Source organism: Microcebus murinus, chromosome 24, assembly GCF_040939455.1.
Source record: "Microcebus murinus isolate Inina chromosome 24, M.murinus_Inina_mat1.0, whole genome shotgun sequence".
Classification (NCBI taxonomy): Eukaryota; Metazoa; Chordata; class Mammalia; order Primates; family Cheirogaleidae; genus Microcebus; species Microcebus murinus.
Window position 1 is genome coordinate 8246880 of NC_134127.1, and position 18518 is coordinate 8265397.

Sequence of the window (18518 nt, forward strand, 5' to 3'; positions counted from 1 at the left end):
GTGCTAGGATTACAGGCGTGAGCCACCGTGCCCCACCCTGTCAGTGTTTTTTTAGGTTCTTTATCTGTTATGTTACTATGAACATACTTGTATGTCTCTGCTTATATTTAATATGTGCTATTATTTCTGTGGATATCTGAGTGGCTGTGTCAATGGATAAATGAAATTAAAATTTTGGTACACATTGGAAATTCTACCCAATAGGAGAAGGCCAAGACTGCAAGCTAGTACAACCTCTATGGAAAACAGTATGGAGATACATCAAAGAACTAACAGTAGAACTACCATTTGATCTAGCAATCCCACACTGGGTATTTACCCACAGGAATAAAAAGACATTCTGTGAAAAAGACATCTGCACTGGAATGTTTATAGCAGTACAATTCACAATCATAAAGATGTGGAAACAACCCCAGTGCCCATCAATAACATGAGCGGATTAGTAAAATGTAATATATGTATACCATGGAATACTACTCAGACACAAAAAACACTGGTGATCTAGCACCTCTTGTATTATCCTGGATAGAGTTGGAGCCCATTCTACTAAGTGAAGTATCCCAAGAAGGGAAAAACAAACACCACATGTACCCACCATTAAACTGGTACTAATCTATCAACACTCATGTGCACATATGGAAGTAACATTCATTGAGGATCGGGCAGGTGGGAAGTGACAGGAGGGGATGGGTAAACTCACACCCATCAGGTACGTTGCACGCTATTTGGAGGATGGACACGCTTATAGCTTTGACTCGGGCAGTGCAAAGGCAATTTAAGTGACCAAAGCATTTGTACCCCTGTAATATTCTAAAATGAAAATAAATAACATTTTTAAAAAGAAAAAAATAAATGATTTATGTTTCTTTACTCTGAGACTCTTCATCTGCAAGGGACCAACCTCTGGGAGAATCTCTCTGGAAGCCAAATCCAGCTGGAGGTTCTTGCTGAGGGCTTGCATCGCTTACCTGATTTCAACCGAGCACATTCTTTATGGTTTGGTTTCCTGTTTTATTAAGGACATATTATGTTTTATGACTTTTCTACCTACCAGAATCCTATTTTAAGAGCTTGAACGTTGCCAACACTTAATGTTTTTAAATGTAATCAAGATTATGAAGTTATGTATTTGAAAGCATTAAGATGGACAAATGAAATTAATGAGAATTGTTATTTCCAGCTGCTTGATTTGATGGGCCCCAGCTTGATTACTTTGATGTCAGTTCAATCTTTAAAATCCAGCCAACTTTTCGGCTGAACTCTGAGGCGTTGTTCTAACTGGGCTTCTCAGAGGATGTGTGCAAAGCTCTCGTTTACATCTGAGATAATTCATTAGCTGGATGTTTGCAGAACACATGCACCTGTTTATATTCAAGTAAAATATAATCTGCCAACTTTCCTTTGGGGCAGATGAAATACCTGGTATCATGTGGTTGTGCCACATAATTTTCCACATAAATTTTGAAACAAGATATGCTTATAAGCAGGTAGAATTCCAAGGGCAATATTTCCTAAGTACTACTGAGATGATGAGGTGGTTTTGTAGTGTATCTGTGAGCCTTTATGTATTATGCAAAGTTTGTGAAGCTTTTTCATGCTTCGCTTTGAGAAGATGTCTCTGTGTTTTTTGCTAATTTTTATATTTTTAAAAATCACACAAATAATGCATAAATGTATCACTATGGCAAAATCTAAACAATAAAGAAGGCTGCCAGACAAAAAATGAAATTTTATCTTTTTCTTGAGTCCCATGCCAGTCAGATTAATGGCTGTCCTTCCAGAATGTTTATGTAAAATTGAATTCAGCCTGTAGCTTTATCTATTTTTTTCTTTAATTGAATCATACCATAGATATATTTTGCTTTTTCCACTTAAACATGTTTTGAAGATTTTTTTATGTTAGACTATATCAATTTACTTAATTATTTTTAAAGCTATGTTGATTCTGGAGTATGGAAGTAATAAATTTATTTAACCATTTTCCTGTCAATGTTTTTTTAGGTTCTTTATTTGTTATGTTACTATGAACATACTTGTATGTCTCTGCTTATATTTAATGTATGCTATTATTTCTGTGGATATCTTAGTTGCTGTGTCAATGGATAAATTAAATTAAAATTTTAGTACACATTGCTAAATTATTCTCTGAAAAGCCTGTACCAATTTCCCCTCCAAGTTTGAATTTTTTTAACATGTGAAAAATTGGAAGCAAAATAGAAACAGGTAATTAAATTTTGCAAGCTCAGACAGCAAATTGGGAATGGGTTCTGCTTTTAACAAAATTTTATTTATTGTTTACTTACACATTTGATTTGTATAAAACTTCTCAGAAAAGCCTAGGACACTTGGCTTATTGATTTATGTGCCAGATATAATTTCACAGATTTCACATAAGGTCAGAATTAGAATGAATCTTAGTATTTCCCTGTGACTGACTGCTAAGATGCTTCTATATAATAAACACCAATGAAAATGTAGTTGGCATGGAATAATCAAAAAATTAACTCCAACTGAAAGATCTTCCATACCAAAGCTCAGATTAACAGTTGAGTTCTTTAGTATTTCCTGAATATCTCATTTTCCTTTCTTATAAACTCACTAATTCTTTCTTAAATCATTGATTCTGTGAAAAATAATTTTCTTTACAAAGAATTCATAACCGAAAGCCACGATACTGCTAAGTCTTCATTTTTTTTTCTATGAGGTTGTAGTGTCACTAGTCTCCCATGAAATATCGCAAGTAATTAAAACCACTATATTTGTAAGAATAAATGAGTCAAGAAAAAGTTCATAAGATGCTATAGTGATTTTCTTATCAATTTGTTTCATTTATTTCTCCCTAACTTAAGATATCCTTTTGTGTTCCAGAAACCTGTTGACCTCAATCGGTAGAGATTCAAGTCATGAAATCAAACAGCTAGTTATGTGACCTGAAATTCCAGTTTGCTTGCAGTGGAACTGCTATATCAGATGGCACTTGTGTGGAGAGCCGTCCCATATTTCAATGCTTTGATTTAATTTTAAGATTTTCTTTTTGAGACAGGGTATTGCTCTGTCACCCAGGCTGGAGTGCAGTGTCGTCAGCCTAGCTCACAGCAACCTCAAACTCCTGGGCTCAAGCTATCTGCCTGCCTCAGCCTCCCGCATAGCTGGGATTACAGGCATGTGCCACCACACCCTGCTAAGTTTTAATTATTTTTTGTAGAGATGGGGTCTCGCTATTGCCCAGGCTGGTCTTGAACTCCTAGCCTCAAACGATCCTCCCACTTTGGCCTCCCGAAGTGCTGGATTTCAGGTGTGAGTCCATCACACTCAACCTTAATATTTTTTTAGAATTCCCATTTGAGCTCTATCTCCCTGACCACTACTTGGTGTTAGTACACAATTCCTACTTTTTACTTCTTGCGTACTCTCTACCTCACATTGCTAGGGTGAGCTAAGGCTTGACTTTTACAAAGACCTAAAAATGTGTTTGTTTATTCTCTGACTATCTTTGAGTACCTCCTACACTGTAGGTACTATGTTAGATTCTGTGAGCAAAGATTAACTAGAAGGGCTCCTTGTCTGATGGGGAGCTAGGCAGGTGCATGCATGATTGCAATTGAGTACGATCTATGCTGTGATCCAGACCCATACTGCAAGCCACCACATAAGTGAACAGGGAACAGCTAACATGAGGAGTTGGGCAACTTGCAAAGCTCTTCCTGCAATCGCATTCACTTCCTAGAGTCCTGTTGGCAGGAGCAATTTAGCCTGTCTAGAAACAAAGCAGGTAAACTCTCATCTGCAACATTGCTCCTTAAACACCAACGTGCAGACTTCCCAAACCCTAGGCCGTAGACCAATGCCATCTTCATTCAAATGCATTAGGCCGCAAGTGTCAAAAACTTGACCCAAAGCGGCTTAGCCATGAAGGCATTTATTTATTAAATTAGCCAGAAGCCTGGGGCAGGGAGGACTGTTTTGTTCAGCATTTCAACATGTCACTGAAGACATGCTTCTGTGCTGTCATTTGACCACGTGTCAGTGAGGCCTTTCCCTGTGATCATATGGCGGCAGTCGCAGCTGAAAGCTGTGTGACCTCACCGTCTAAGCACATCCAGCAACCCCTAAACTCTGTATGAAGAGACCCCTCTCTGAGGACCCTCGTGTTCTCACCCCATGTCACATGTTTTTGCCGTGTGCACCTGGTGGCCTGTTGGCTGCCTGCTGTGCTCAGCTGCAGACATGTGCCATACATGTGTCACACCTGTGCTGCAGCCTTAGGGGACAGGGAAAAACTGAGCCATGAAGCCAGGAGCCTTGCCTGTCGGGCTTCCCTTGCTATGATGAGAGTGGATGTGGAAATGTTCGTCTCTTCTTTTGAGGCCCCTCTCTTCTTTCTTTGAGCCATAGTGTCTATAGGGTGGGGCGTTTGCAGACAGATTTCATCTTGCTTTAGGTATAAGTTGTATAAAATGAACTAATCTCATTATAAATTCTTTTTCTCAAGACATGTCAGGAGTGACTCCACTGGTGAGTTGACATCAGTATGTTCTCACTTAATCCTATACACACACACGTAAAACACACTCAACACATACACTTGCACATGCACACACTCACACACACACACATGAGAATAAAAGGCCAGTTGAACGTTGCTTTTCTTTGGGAATATGGGTGATGCTCCTTCTCCTTCTCTTCCTCCTCCCCCTTCTTCTTTTGTGTTTTCGAGCTCAATAAAATTTCTCATATTGAGCATGTATTATTACTAGAGATTTGATGATAAAAATGTAAGTAAAAGAGTTTTTCCTATGGTTTCTTCTAGACTTTTTTAAGGTTTCATGCCTTACATTGAAGTCTTTTGTCCATCTCGAGCTAGTTTTTGTATATGGTGAGAGATGGGGTCCTGTTTCATTTGTCTGCGTGTGACTATCCAATTTTCGCAGCACCGTTTATTGAATAGGGCTTCCTTTCCCCAGTGGACATTGTGGTCTGCCGTGTTGAAGATCGGTTGGTTGTAGGTAGATGGCTTTACGTCTGGGTTCTCTGTTTTGTTTTACTGGTCTATGTCTCTACTTTTATACCAGTGCTGTGCTGTTTTGGTTAGTACATCCTTGCACTAGAATTTGACATCAGATAATGTGATGCCTCCTGATTTGTCCTTTTTGCTTAAGATTACTTTGGTTATTTGGGCTCTTTTTTGGTTCCAGATGAAGTGCAGAATTATTTTTTCTAGATCTGTGAAATACGACGTTGATATTTTGATGGGGATTGCATTGAATCTGTAAATCACTTTGGGTACTGTGCACATTTTAGCAATGTTGATTCCACCCATCCATGAGCATTAGATGCTTTCCCATTTGTTTGTGTCATCTGTGATTTCTGTCATCAGTGTTTCATAGTTCTCTGTGTAGAGATCTTTCATCTCCTTGCGTAAGTATATTCCTAAGTACTTTATTTTCTTTGTAGCTATTGTGAATGGTATTGAGTCCTTGATTTGACTCTCAGCTTGACTATTGCTAGTGTATAGAAATTCTACTGATTTGTGTACATTGATTTTGTAACCTGAGACTTCACTGAATTGATCAATTCTTGGAGTCTTTTGGTAGAGTCTTCAGGGTTTTCTAGATATAAGATTGTATCATCAGCAAATGGGGATAGTTTGACCTCCTCTTTCCCAATTTGGATACCCTTTATTTCCTTGTCTTGCTTGATTGCTGTGGCTAAAAAATTATTGGAAAATGTTTATCTATGTCCCTTGCTTTATGCTTTTACTGTCTCATTCTTTTTTGACTGCCATAGGAGAGTTGAATTTTATTTGTTTAGAGTATTGGACGTTGGCCTATAAAATACAGTTTATGCATTATGTTCCTAGGGATTCTTAATGTGGCCCTAAAAATCCTTGACCAAGTTTGTTGCTGTTTCAGGAATGAGACATGTACAGTAGAAAATCAAACTGGGAGTATCGTGGACATGATTAACTTTGGAGGACGGTGCTTTATTCTGCCCTGTTTCTCTCTCGGGTAGAGAGAGACTCTAAGATGATTCAATGGAGTGAAACACTGCAGGTTTCAAGAGTGAGGAGCATTTATTTCTCCAGGTCACACCTTCCAATTGAGGTCAAATGTGCCCCAAAGGCTACGTGGAGTAAAGTGATTGGACAGTCTCCATATCTACCTGGTGGATAGACTTGCTTCGAGAAAAGCACTCAGTGTCTTGATCATTAGTTTCAGAAGATAAACCTTTGATTTAATTAGCTTGAAGATTGATGGCTGTTATTTAGTACATTCAGTAAAATGCCCCTCCAGCCAAGGGTCTAAGGCAGACACATGGACAGTGTGCACTGAAGTTTTAGTTGCCACTGAAGATATCAGCAGTATCAAGTACTCTCAGATGCAGTGCACCCAAGTTGGGAAAATATCTGTTTCTTGACCCACTTTTCGTAATTTAGATTTTGCCCCACAAAGTGGAAAACTCGGGAGCATATGGAAGTGAGTGTATATACACAATGGAGTAATGCCATGTGATCATTGAAGAGTAGCTCTGTATGTCTTGATATGGAAGTGTCTCCATGGTAGTTATATAGATAATGCCTGGTTCCTAACGGTGTGTATGTTTTCATTTATGTGGAACAAAATTTTTTTTTTTGTTTGTTTTGTTTTGTTTTTTTTAAATTTTTTTTTTATTTTGGCATATTATGGGGGTACAGATTTTAAGGTTTCAATAAATGCCCATTTCCCCCCCTCCCCCCAAAAGTCTGAGTCTCCATCATGACCATCCCCCAGATGGTGCACATCTCACTCATTATGTATGTATATACCCGCCCCCCTCCCCCCTCCCACCTGCCCAATACCCTATTACTGTAGCACCTATGTGTCCACTTAGGTGCTACTCAGTTAATACCAGTTTGCTGGAGAATATATCTGGTGCTTGTTTTTCCATTCTTGGGATACTTCACTTAGTACTATGGGTTCCAGCTCTAACCAGGAAAATATAAGATGTGCTATATCACCATTGTTTCTTAGAGCTGAATAGTACTCCATGGTATACATATACCACATTTTATTAATCCATTCTTGGATTGATGGGCACTTGGGCTGTTTCCACAGCCTTGCAATTATGAATTGTGCTGCTATAAACATTCGAGTGCAGGTGTCTTTTTTGTAGAGTGTCATTGGATCATTTGGGTAGATGCCCAGCAATGGGATTGCTGGATCAAATGGTAGATTCACTTGTATCGCTTTAAGGTATCTCCATATTGCTTTCCACAGTGGATTGTTTTTTCATCTGGAATAATGGGGCACCTGGACCCGTGTGATGCTTCCATCAACAAACTGTTGAATGACCATTTGAAGAAAGAATATAAGTCCAGTTTGGTGTCTGAGAAGTTTCTTTACTCTCTCAACACATACATATTCACCCTTCCTGAATCCCCCTTCCACATATATTATCATGTTTGATAGATCAATATTCACTCTTTACATTATTATGACTATGCAAATGATATTCATGGGTGAAGTGGAGAGTACACTGATTACTTTTCTTGTTTGCCCTGGGTTAATAATTGGGTAATTGGGTCTTATTTTTTTAATTGCTGAATTTTCCATGTCCTTATCAGTAATTCAGCCCCTAAACTCTTTGACCAGTCAGAAATAATTACTCCTTTCTTTCTCCTGCCATCGCTATTTGCATTTTTGTTAGTCAAGATTGAATTTGAGCTAATGGTTTAACATTTACATTTATAATCATAATAATCCCTTGGGTCTTATTTTGTTCATCTTTGAAGCCCCAGAGTTCTTAGTTTAATGCTTTCCAAATAGTAGGATTCAGTAAAACTTTGCTTTTAAGAAATGGCTATGCTTTGCTGAATTAATAGTGTTGTCTCCTGTCTCTAGATATGTTGATTGCAATAGACAATAACCCACCTGTGTTGCATAGAAACACCTTAGCATGTTTAATAACTTTTAATAACTGAGAATGAATTCTTCACATGTCTTCAGAGATATTCACAAACCCTCTGCAGAGTTATGTAGCCTTGCCATGAAAGTTTCATATCAGAGTTCAGCAGAACATTCTAGAACTCTCTGAACTGGCTTTGCAACCCGTTGAGGCCCTCTAAGACCTCTGTCTCCTTGAGCAGAGGGCATTGCCTTAGGCAGCACTGCAAGCTATCACCCCTGCTCTGTTTTCAGCTTGTTTTTCCCAAAACCTTCCCTCTTCACCTAATTTTCACTTTTTCCAATTATTGGGAGAAACTGAATTTCATTGTGTGCTTGGATTTAGAAGCTGTCAGAAGCACTTTAATTTGCTTTAAACTTATTGCAGACAGCTGTAACAGCTGTAACGAAGCTTTTGACCTTCGTGAAACAAACGATGCAATCCAAGGCAGGACAGGAGAAAGGGAACTAGGCGAGGTCACTGTGAGTTTAGTGACAGCTGAGGTGATTAACAATAGGTGTAATTCATGAGCTGTTGTTATCTCCTACATAGTCATGCTTTGCCAGTCATTCCACAAGTTTTAACATCTTTTGACCATAGTTTTCACTTCAGATGGGTAAATGGCTCTGTAGTAAAATCTTTTAGCAATAAGAAAGTCCTTATTATCTCTGTTTACATTAAGTATCAAGAAATACAGTGGAGAGGATTTGTACTTTGTGATAAAACTTAGCATATGGTCACACGCAGGTTTACTGAAGACCTTCGCTTCCACCTGATTATTCTTTGTAGTTACCTGGGTCTCCATATTCTGTATATTTTATTTTATTTTATTTATTTATTTGTTGAGACAGAGTCTCACTCTGTTGTCCAGGCTAGAGTGCCGTGGCATCAGCCTAGCTCACAGCAACCTCAAACTCCTGGGCTCAAGTGATCCTTCTGCCCCAGCCTCCCGAGTAGCTGGGACTACAGGCATGCGCCACCATGCCCAGCTAATTTTTTCTATATATTTTTAGTTGGCCAATTAATTTGTTTCTATTTACAGTAGAGACAGGGTCTCGCTCTTGCTCAGGCTGGTCTCGAACTCCTGACCTTGAGCGATCCTCCTGCCTCGGCCTCCCAGAGTGCTAGGATTACAGGCGTGAGCCACTACGCCTGGCCCATATTCTGTATATTTTAATTTGCAACTCAGAGAAGAAATTTATAGCACAGGACCTGAATGGAGAATGTGTTTTTGATTTTGAGTAATTTGATGGCTCCTTTCTTAAAGAAAGTCTCATTTTCTGATTTTATATTTTTCCTCCTTAAATAGGAGGCTTGCATTTTTCTGCTTCTACAGTATGACCAGATGGACTAAAAGAGAAACAGGAAGGTGATTCTCTGAGGGAAAAATAGAAGCCTAGGATGGTGGTAACAAAGGGGGTAGAATCATGAAGAAACATAGTATTTTTAGAAAAATCAAGGACCCAGGGGAATGAGAGAAAGCTTGCAACAGAACTTGGAATAATCGGTTGCAATCAGATGGAAGTCCCAAGCCATGGAAATGGGCCTCCATATTCATCATATTCTCATAGGAAAATAGAAATCATTCTAGGTATTTCAAACAGTAGGAATTTATTGCAGGAATTAGTTACAAAGGGGTCGAAGGGCTGGCGGAGAAAAGGGAAGAGAAGGTTATGCAAAATGAATAACTGCAGGAAACCACTGCCACCCTGGGCTGGAGAAGCACAGGGAGAAGTAGCTTTGCCCAGAGTGCTGGTGGAGGTGAGTTAACTAACTGAGCAGGACACTGCCAGCCGGCACTCATGGGCCATTGTCACTGCTGCTATGGCTGTCGCCACTGTCACCGCCAGTGCTGCTGCATGGGAAGCCTTTGGGAGGAGGTTCCTTCCCTCTCTCCCTCCTGCCTTGCAGTCTCTCTCCGGTGCTCCCACTGGCAGGACCTAATTGCAAGCCAGTTGTCCAGGGATCCTGAGAAATGAAATTTGCAGGGTGTCAGCCCCATACAATATAGAGCATAGCACAGAAGGGCGGGAATGGAGCCCAGCAACTGCCAAGCCACTGACTAATGCAGCCTCTTCTTAGACAAAAGATCTAAGGTCACTCTGTCCTCGTTATGAACCCAGGTTTGGCAGAGAGCACGCTAATCTTGGGCAAAAAGACCACCGTTCTAATGCCGAGCTTGGTGTTTGAAATCCCAAAGGAAGGTGTGTTTGGGGACATTGGTGTATCTGAAAGAAATGAGTCTCCATCATGAGGAAGGTCTCCGCTTTACATTCTTTGCTTTAGTGATGAGTTTATACAAAGCATTGACCCATTGATCCAATTTGGTGGAATTTTTTTTTTTTTTTTTTTAAAGAGCAAACTCTTCCATGTTCATCGTGTTTTGTCCGGCATATGAATTTGGATTCAGTGTATTTCAAGTCATTCCAGGAAAAATATGAACCTAAAGAAACAACTTGATCTGATGGCATATGGTGTTGGTCCAGCATGTGAAGGTCTCAGGGGCTGCTCGGATCTCCCTGGGGACGTCTCTGGGTGGCAGCTCCTCTACCAGTTAGAGTCCGATTGGGAAGGGAGGGACAAGACCCGGAAAGGACATGAGCGAACCTCCACCCTCACCCCAAGGAGGAAGAGGAAATGTGTGTTTCGGCAGTGGCGGGCCTGAGGGAATGGAAGAGAAGGTTTGAGGGGTTGTGTGTAAAGTGGGGTGAAGTAGGGTTAGTCATACATGTTGCCTTCTGGTTTCCACCGGTCCATGTGAGAGTAATGAAAGAAGAGGACACGCCCATATAGAAGGAGCGAGCGCTTGGACACATCTCAGCAGGCAAAGGAGGACCCTCTGCCTTTTCCTCTTCTCACCCAACACCAAGCCCCAAGAAGAATCATCATCTTTGGCAGAAAATGATGTTAATATTTGACATGTGTTATCCATAAGCATTTGGTGTGCACTATTGCCACACACACACACACACAGTGTATATAAATATATATATTCTAATCATGAAGGTATATATGCTAAGGTGGAAGGACAGAACATTTAACATGTTCTGTTCTTTAGGTCCATGTGTAGCTTTTCAATACGTAGACAGATGGTACACAGGACTCTGTACTGTTGCGTCAAGCCCTGATTGCAAAGTTAATGACCTGCCCATAGCACGGGCTCAGTAAGGAGTGTGAGAAATTACCATGCCCAGGAGTAGCATAGACATACTTAATTGAACATGTATAATTGAGAGAGGGCTGTGTTATAGTTGATTAAAAGAACTCTCAAAGAGAGATGGCTGGAGAAGAGGAAGGAACACGGGTCCAGAAGTTAGTATGAAAGTTCTTCCAGTCCGGTGGTCTTCCAGAGTCCCCCTGCAGTGGCTGGAGCCAGGATATCTGCAGAGTTTGCCTGTCCCTGGCTAGTTCCTTTGTTCAGAATTCAGCGTGAGGTGTATTAGGAGCCTTTCTCAGTTACTGGCACCATCCTTTCAAATTTTCAGTTAACCCTCAGATCCTTGGAGAAAATAACTGACCCGATGGAGTTGTGTGGATTAAGTTGAGAAAACTCACGTGAAAAGTCTTCAGAAATAGCAGCAAGCTCTGCAGATGCTAGATGATAACAGCCGAGGCAGCTCTTTGGTCTAAACTATTTTTCCTTGGTGGTTTTAATTATTTTGGAGTATTTTTTGGTGGGACCACATTTTAGAGGACACACAGTTTTATGGTAGAGGTTCTTTATTTGTTTTTTTAAAACAGAGATTACCTTTGGGGAGAGCATTTTGCAGGAGCATTTCTGTTTCCCAAATTGAGGCATGCTTTCTTCCCGAGCAGTCCGGGTTGTCCCCGTCCTTAGCGTGCTCGAGCTGGCCAGCATTTGCGCGCACGTACTTTGGGAGTGCAAGGAGTCATTCACTCGGCGGGGATCCTTCTGGTATTTTGCTGTCAGCAAGTCTGACATATCTGTTCCCCACCTGGGGTTTGCAGCTCTGGATAATGGAGTCACACTTGGTTAGTAGAGTGGGGTTAATAACACTCGTCGCCTTCTGTTTTCACCAGTGTGTGTGTGTGTGAGTCACGAAAGAAGAGGACGCGCCCCTGCAGGAGGAGAGGGCACAAAAACGCGTCCCATAAAGTATGTCGCTTCCCTGCTACTTCAGATCTAGCCTCCGCCGTTGCAATCTGGCATCCTTGGCCAGCATGAATTGGATTCCAAGTTGCCATTCGCTTTCCAGCGCACGTTCGTGCTTAAGATCTATTTGTCAGCTGTTGTGTAAGGGAACTTACACATTTCTCAGTATTCAGTAAACGCCTAACACCCCGGAGGAATGAACGTTTGAGTCTGAAGTTGTTCAATGTAAGAGACGGTGAAGACAACTGTAGGAAACTAGTGAGCCATATGCATGCAAGTTCGTCACATTTTTTTACGGATTTACCATAGGTTAATTGATTTTTATTTTGTAAAGACCCCAGTTCCAACTCTTTTGTAATGGTCTGCGTAGTACTGGGGTCGGGAAGAGCTAAATAACTCAGTTTCCTGAGCCACGTCCAATACCTTTTAGAAACTGCTCAATATCGACGCTCCTATTCCAGGCCATGAAGTCCCCGGTGAAATATTATTTTTCATAGGTTAGGTCTGTCATGGTTCTAATTTCAGTACTCTTGAGTGTTTGCCACCTGAAGCTCTAGGCTTAGAGAGAAGCTCACAGGGCAAGATGACCTATTTCTACTCTTCCCCAGAGAAAGACTGTCGTTTGAAACAATCTAATACAAAACCTGCTTTAATGGGATTGTGCATGTGCATGTGTGAGCACGTGTGTGGTTGTGTTCTGCGTCTGTATCTCAGGATACAGTTACTAGGAAATGCTTTTTTTACATAGTAAATATGGGAAATATTTCTGGACAGTTAGATCCCTTTAACTATTAAAGAGATACCCCCACTGTTAAAGAGAGCCCCATTCCTACAAACTAAACAGAATTCAGATAGATGTAGGAGAACTTCACGTTCTCATTTTTATTTTATTTTATTTTATTTTATTTTATTTTATTTTATTTTAGGCAGAGTCTCACTCTGTTGCCCAGGCTAGAGTGTCATGGTGTCATCCTAGCTCACAGCAACCTCAAACTCCTGGGCTCAAACGATCCTCCTGCCTCAGCCTCCCGAGTAACTGGGACTACAGGCATGAGCCACCATGCCCGGCTAATTTTTTTCTATGTAGTTTTAGTTGGCCAATTCATTTGTTTCTATTTTTAATAGAGACGGGATCTTGCTCTTGCTCAGGCTGGTTTCAAACTCCTGATCTTGAGCGATCCACCCGCCTCGGCCTCCCAGGGTGCTAGGATTACAGGCATGAGCCACCGCGCCCGGCCCACGTTCTCATTTTTTAAAAGGTGTGTTGCTTCTTCATACATGAATATGAATATCGTTTGCTTACACTCTGCAAGCTTTTTTGGCTACTGTAGATTGCACGTGTGAGGGACCTCATCCTCTTGTCCCTCCCCTTCCAGCATCGAGATTCTAATAGCAGCTTGGGTGGAGGTAGAATGAACCTATAAGCCTGTATCTCCCAGGTAGCATGAGTCGCATTGTAACTGGTGTGGGTTTTCAAGTCCTATTCCTGTTACCAGCACAACCTGAATGGACCCTTATCATGGCCACAAAAGAGTCTTGACCAGATGTCCTCAATCTATGGCCTGCGGGCCACATGCAGGAGTTTTTGCCCGTTTGTTTTTTTTTTTTTTACTTCAAAATAAGATATGTGCAGTGTGCATAGGAATTTGTTCATAGTTTTTTTTTTTTAAACTATAGTCCGGCCCTCCAACGGTCTGAGGGACAGTGTGAACTGGCCCCCTGTTTAAAAAGTTTGAGGACCCCTGGAGGCACAGCCATTTTTAGTTCTTTCTACACTTTGGTGATGTAGACAGCGGAGATAGAACTCGGGTCCTCTCCATTCTCTGAAGCAGGCTTCGTGTCTTTCTGCGTCCATGCTCTGCATTTGAGATCTTTGCCGGGACGCACCCACGCTGAGCCAGATTAAGAACCACACATGTGCCACCTGGCAATTAGCAGTGGACAGTGACTTGTGTTTGAGTCACTCATTCAGAACCCCTGTGCCTGAGGGCCCCCGTCCCTGCCCCCCAGTTAATTCTAGGCCTACTTTTGTTTGAGTTTTTTTTTTTTTTTTTTTTTTTTTTTTGAGACAGAGTCTCACTTTGTTGCCTAGGCTAGAGTGAGTGCTGTGGCATCAGCCTAGCTCACAGCAACCTCAGACTCCTGGGCTCAAGCAATCCTCCTGCCTCAGCCTCCCAGGTAGCTGGGACTACAGGCACGAGCCACCATGTCTGGCTGATTTTTTCTCTATATATTAGTTGGCCAATTAGTTTCTTTCTATTTATAGTAGAGACGGGGTCTCGCTTTCGCTCAGGCTGGTTTCGAACTCCTGACCTTGAGCAATCCGCCGGCCTCAGCCTCCCAGAGTGCTAGGATTACAGGCGTGAGCCACCGTGCCTGGCCTGTTTGAGTTTTTCTCTTCTTTAGTCACTAATCTTACAACTTTGATCCCTGTCTCTGATTCCCATGAATTGGACACTGATAGTTTCTCTCCCAGATAAATGCCTTGACTCTCTGCTATGCCTTAGGTGGCAACTTTAGGTTCTAACTCAATTTTATAGGTTCCATTTCCCACCAAGTCACTGGTGACTTGACCAGCTTTGGCCCTTTTTGAGCGGCAACTTTTGGACTTCAACATGACAAACTTTCTTCTCAAATTTTCTTTCATGTCCTCACGTTTCTCTGCCTTAATGATAATTAACCTTTGCCAACCATCCAACTCTATATTCCATTAAATTTCAGGTGTGTTAGGTGAGTATTCTATTTTTTTTTTTGAGACAGAGTCTCACTTTGTTGCCCAGGCTAGAGTGAGTGCCGTGGAGTCAGCCTAGCTCACAACAACCTCAAACTCCTGGACTCAAGCAGTCCTCCTGCCTCAGCCTCCCAAGTAGCTGGGACTACAGGCATGTGCCACCATGCCCAGCCAATTTTTTCTTTATATATATTAGTTGGCCAATTAATTGCTTTCTATTTTTAGTAGAGATGGGGTCTTGCTCTTGCTCAGGCTAGTTTCGAACTCCTGACCTGGAGCAATCCGCCCGCCTCAGCCTCCCAGAGTGCAGCCTCCCAGATTACAGGCGTGAGCCACCACGCCTGGCCGAGTATTCTTTTTGATGCTAAAGATCAAATATAGCCAATGCCAGGTAAACGAGTATATACCCGTTTTTTACATGTGAGTGATTGCTGATGATTTAGAATGAAAGGTTGTTATAAAGGCAGAGGTACTTTCTTCAGCAGTTTTCTGTGCTGAGCACATGTCCTCTGACATAATCTTATCTGATCTCTGTTTAAAAGGCTTTCTTGATTAATTGATCTCTCATTGATGCACCGTTGGCACCAAAGAGTTTCTATTTATTTGAGCAAGTATGCACTGGCATTAAATAATTAAATTTTATGAGCTCCATCAAAGGATATGTATTTATTCTGCTGTAAATATTCATTTAGTGGTATTTTTTTCCACCCTAGTGGGTGCTGGAAAATCAATGTGTTTTTTTCGGGGGGGCATTTCCTCATGTTTATATTTAAAAACTCAAATCAGGGCCCAAGAAATCGTCAATGTCAGGAACACCTCAGAAATTCTCTACTACCTATTGTGATATTGTCTGCATTCTTCTTTCTCAGCTATAGAAATAAGTTCTTCCTGATTGGATCTCGACCCATGCAGTCAGGAAACAATTGCTCACCGCATCCATCAATTCTGTCTGCACATTATCATGTTTCAAAGGTTTGCCAATTAATCCCGGGGAAGCCAGAATCACTCATAATTATAATCCTGTTATATCTTCTTTTATTTCTTGATGTGCTTGTTAATTCCTGTCCATCCTGCAGTGGTCTGTAACATAGTGCTATTATCAGCTCTTTCGTCCTTAAAAGCCTCTTGTCTGACATTTTGACAAAGACGGATGAGCTGCACTTTGTTGAAATCAATCATTTTGGATTTTAAAAATCTATCCTGTGTATTTCTTCTGGCTACTTTTGCATGATTTCACTTTCTTTTTTTTTTTGCAATTAATCCACCAACCTGGTTGCTTTCCTTTCTTGGCTTCGTTTCTCTTACTCTTTTCTTATTTAAGAGCTGCCTATCTTTATCTCTTTATTTCTCCTGTCCTCTTGTAGACGGCACCTCCGGGAAGAAAGGACAGTTGCAGGAGGCAGTGGACTCAATTCTCCTTTAGACCCCGGCCAGACACCAACTACTCCCATTTCCTTTTTCATAAAATGAGAAAGATAGTTCTTCTCCTAAGTGATCCTCCCCGAAGCAGTTTCTGGGGTGAAAGCCTCGTGATTGCTGCCAGCCACTTTGCAGTGACCTTGTCACATGCTTTTCACTTATAGCTTCAGACTCATCCTCCGCATGCTCATCTTACCAGGTAGACTCAAACGGAGACCCCAGAATTCTTCTGGACACACGAATTCATATTTCCTTTTCTTTTTCCTAGGTACTGACTTTAACATAGACAGCTTGCCCCTGCCTAGGAAAGCCCATCACGACTGGGCCCTTTTTCACGAGGAGTCCCCGAAAAACAATTACAAGCTCTTTCATAAGCCGGTTGTCACCCTGTTCAACTACACTGCCACGTTCAGTAGGCACTCCCACTTGCCACTGACCACCCAGTACTTGGAGGGCGTGGAAGCCCTGAAGTCCCTCCGATACCTAGTTCCTCTGCCGTCCAAGAACGAGCTCAGGAAAAGACTGGCTCCGCTGGTGTACGTGCAGTCAGACTGCGACCCGCCATCGGACAGGGACAGCTATGTCCGGGAGCTGATGACTTACATCGAGGTGGACTCCTATGGGGAGTGTTTACGGAACAGAGATCTGCCCGGGCAGCTGAACAGTCCGGTGTCTATGGATGCCGATGGCTTTTACAGGATCCTCGCCCAGTACAAGTTTATCCTTGCCTTTGAGAACGCGGTGTGTGACGATTACATCACGGAGAAGTTCTGGAGGCCACTGAAGCTGGGGGTGGTCCCCGTGTATTACGGGTCCCCCAGTATCAAGGACTGGCTCCCGAGTAACAAAAGTGCTATTCTCGTCTCGGAATTCCCTCACCCCAGAGAGCTGGCAGGTCACATCCGACAGCTGGACCACGACGACAGGTCGTACGAGGGCTACGTGGAATGGAAGCTGAAGGGCCAGATCTCTAACCAGAGGCTTCTGACAGCTCTCAGGGAACGGAGCTGGGGTGTGCAAGACATCAGCCAGGACAATTACATCGATGCCTTTGAGTGCATGGTGTGCACCAAGGTGTGGGATAACATCAGGCTTCAGGAAAAGGTAAGCGCGTTGGGGTCTGGCAGAGAGAGACCCTAGGCTGGCCACCTTGATGGTGTCTGCCCTCCTGCGTGGCTGCTGTACCTTCTTCTGGGGTGGCCGCTCCATTACTCTTCTTTCTCCTATGGGAGAGGCTGGGCTCTGCAAGGCGGTTGAGTACTTCATTGCTCTCTGTGGGACCGAAGTTTACAAGCCATGTCCTTCTTCCCGATGGCCTTCAGTTCTCCTTGCTGTTTCTGGAGGACACCTGCACTTCAGGTGCTGGGCAGTGACCCAGGGAAGCTGTAGAAAGAGGGGAGAAGGCCCAAACATAAAAAAATTAAGAGCTTTGCATTTCATCCACACGATCAGTCCTTTAACCTCTCCATTGACACTGTGGCAAAGGAGCATGGTGACTTCCGCCAGAACTTTTATGGTTCAGCCCCATGGGCTGCCATTTTGAAACTCATTTTCATTTCTCCTACACAATTTAATCTCTGTCACTCCTTCCTTCTCTTTGATTCTTGCTTTTTCTCTTTCTGGTGCACACACATGCTTATTAATATATAAACTATTCAAATAATGATGGAGAAAATTCTCAAAAAACTTTTTCTTAAATTATTATGAAGTTCATAGCAATGTCTCCACATGTCTAGGTTACTCTTGACACTTGTTTGCTTACTTTATGTATTCCTCATGGGAATGATCCCACTTTATGTATAACTGAATTTGTTAAAAGGAAATTTGTAGAAAAAAAAGATTAGTTTCGACTTCTCTTGAAATTTTTAAAAAGTGAAGGGGCCCACATGTACCACTTGCCTGCCTCCGAGATACATATAATGTTTTATCTAAATTCTCTGAAGGCAAATAACTTTTGTTAAATGTTTAAATGTTTATTTTGGCTCTCATATTAATTTCAGGTCAAGCATAAACCTAAATAGTATGTGAAGTTATTTTTAGGTATTGTATGCATACTATATGGGGGCTATCATATACTACATATGTATCTGTTTAGACAAATTTAAAATAGCTGAAACATTGTTTTTCATAATTTAAGCAATTATGAACATTTAAATTCTTCTATCTGGTTTTATGTAACATTTTAGCCCATGAAATCATTTATTTTATGCTGAGTGTCTTGGGCAGCAACAGGAACGCTAAATGTTACGTCATTCTTCTCAAAGAATGCATCCTGATTTCCGGTGACTTCCTTTATGATCTAATTTATAGGGCTGCATCACAGCAAAAAAT

At 41.7% G+C, this 18518-nt stretch overlaps 1 protein-coding gene across 3 annotated transcripts in view; it reads left to right on the forward strand.

Annotated features, from left to right (window-relative positions):
• POFUT3 (protein O-fucosyltransferase 3) overlaps window positions 1-18518 on the forward strand; it is a 65053-nt gene that overhangs the window by 33604 nt on the left and 12931 nt on the right. For all 3 annotated transcript variants that reach the window (XM_075997232.1, XM_075997233.1, XM_012775742.2), the window contains exon 4: window positions 16456-17291. In XM_075997232.1, the coding sequence (XP_075853347.1) occupies window positions 16456-17291 (836 nt within the window). The remainder of the gene's footprint in view (window positions 1-16455; window positions 17292-18518) is intronic.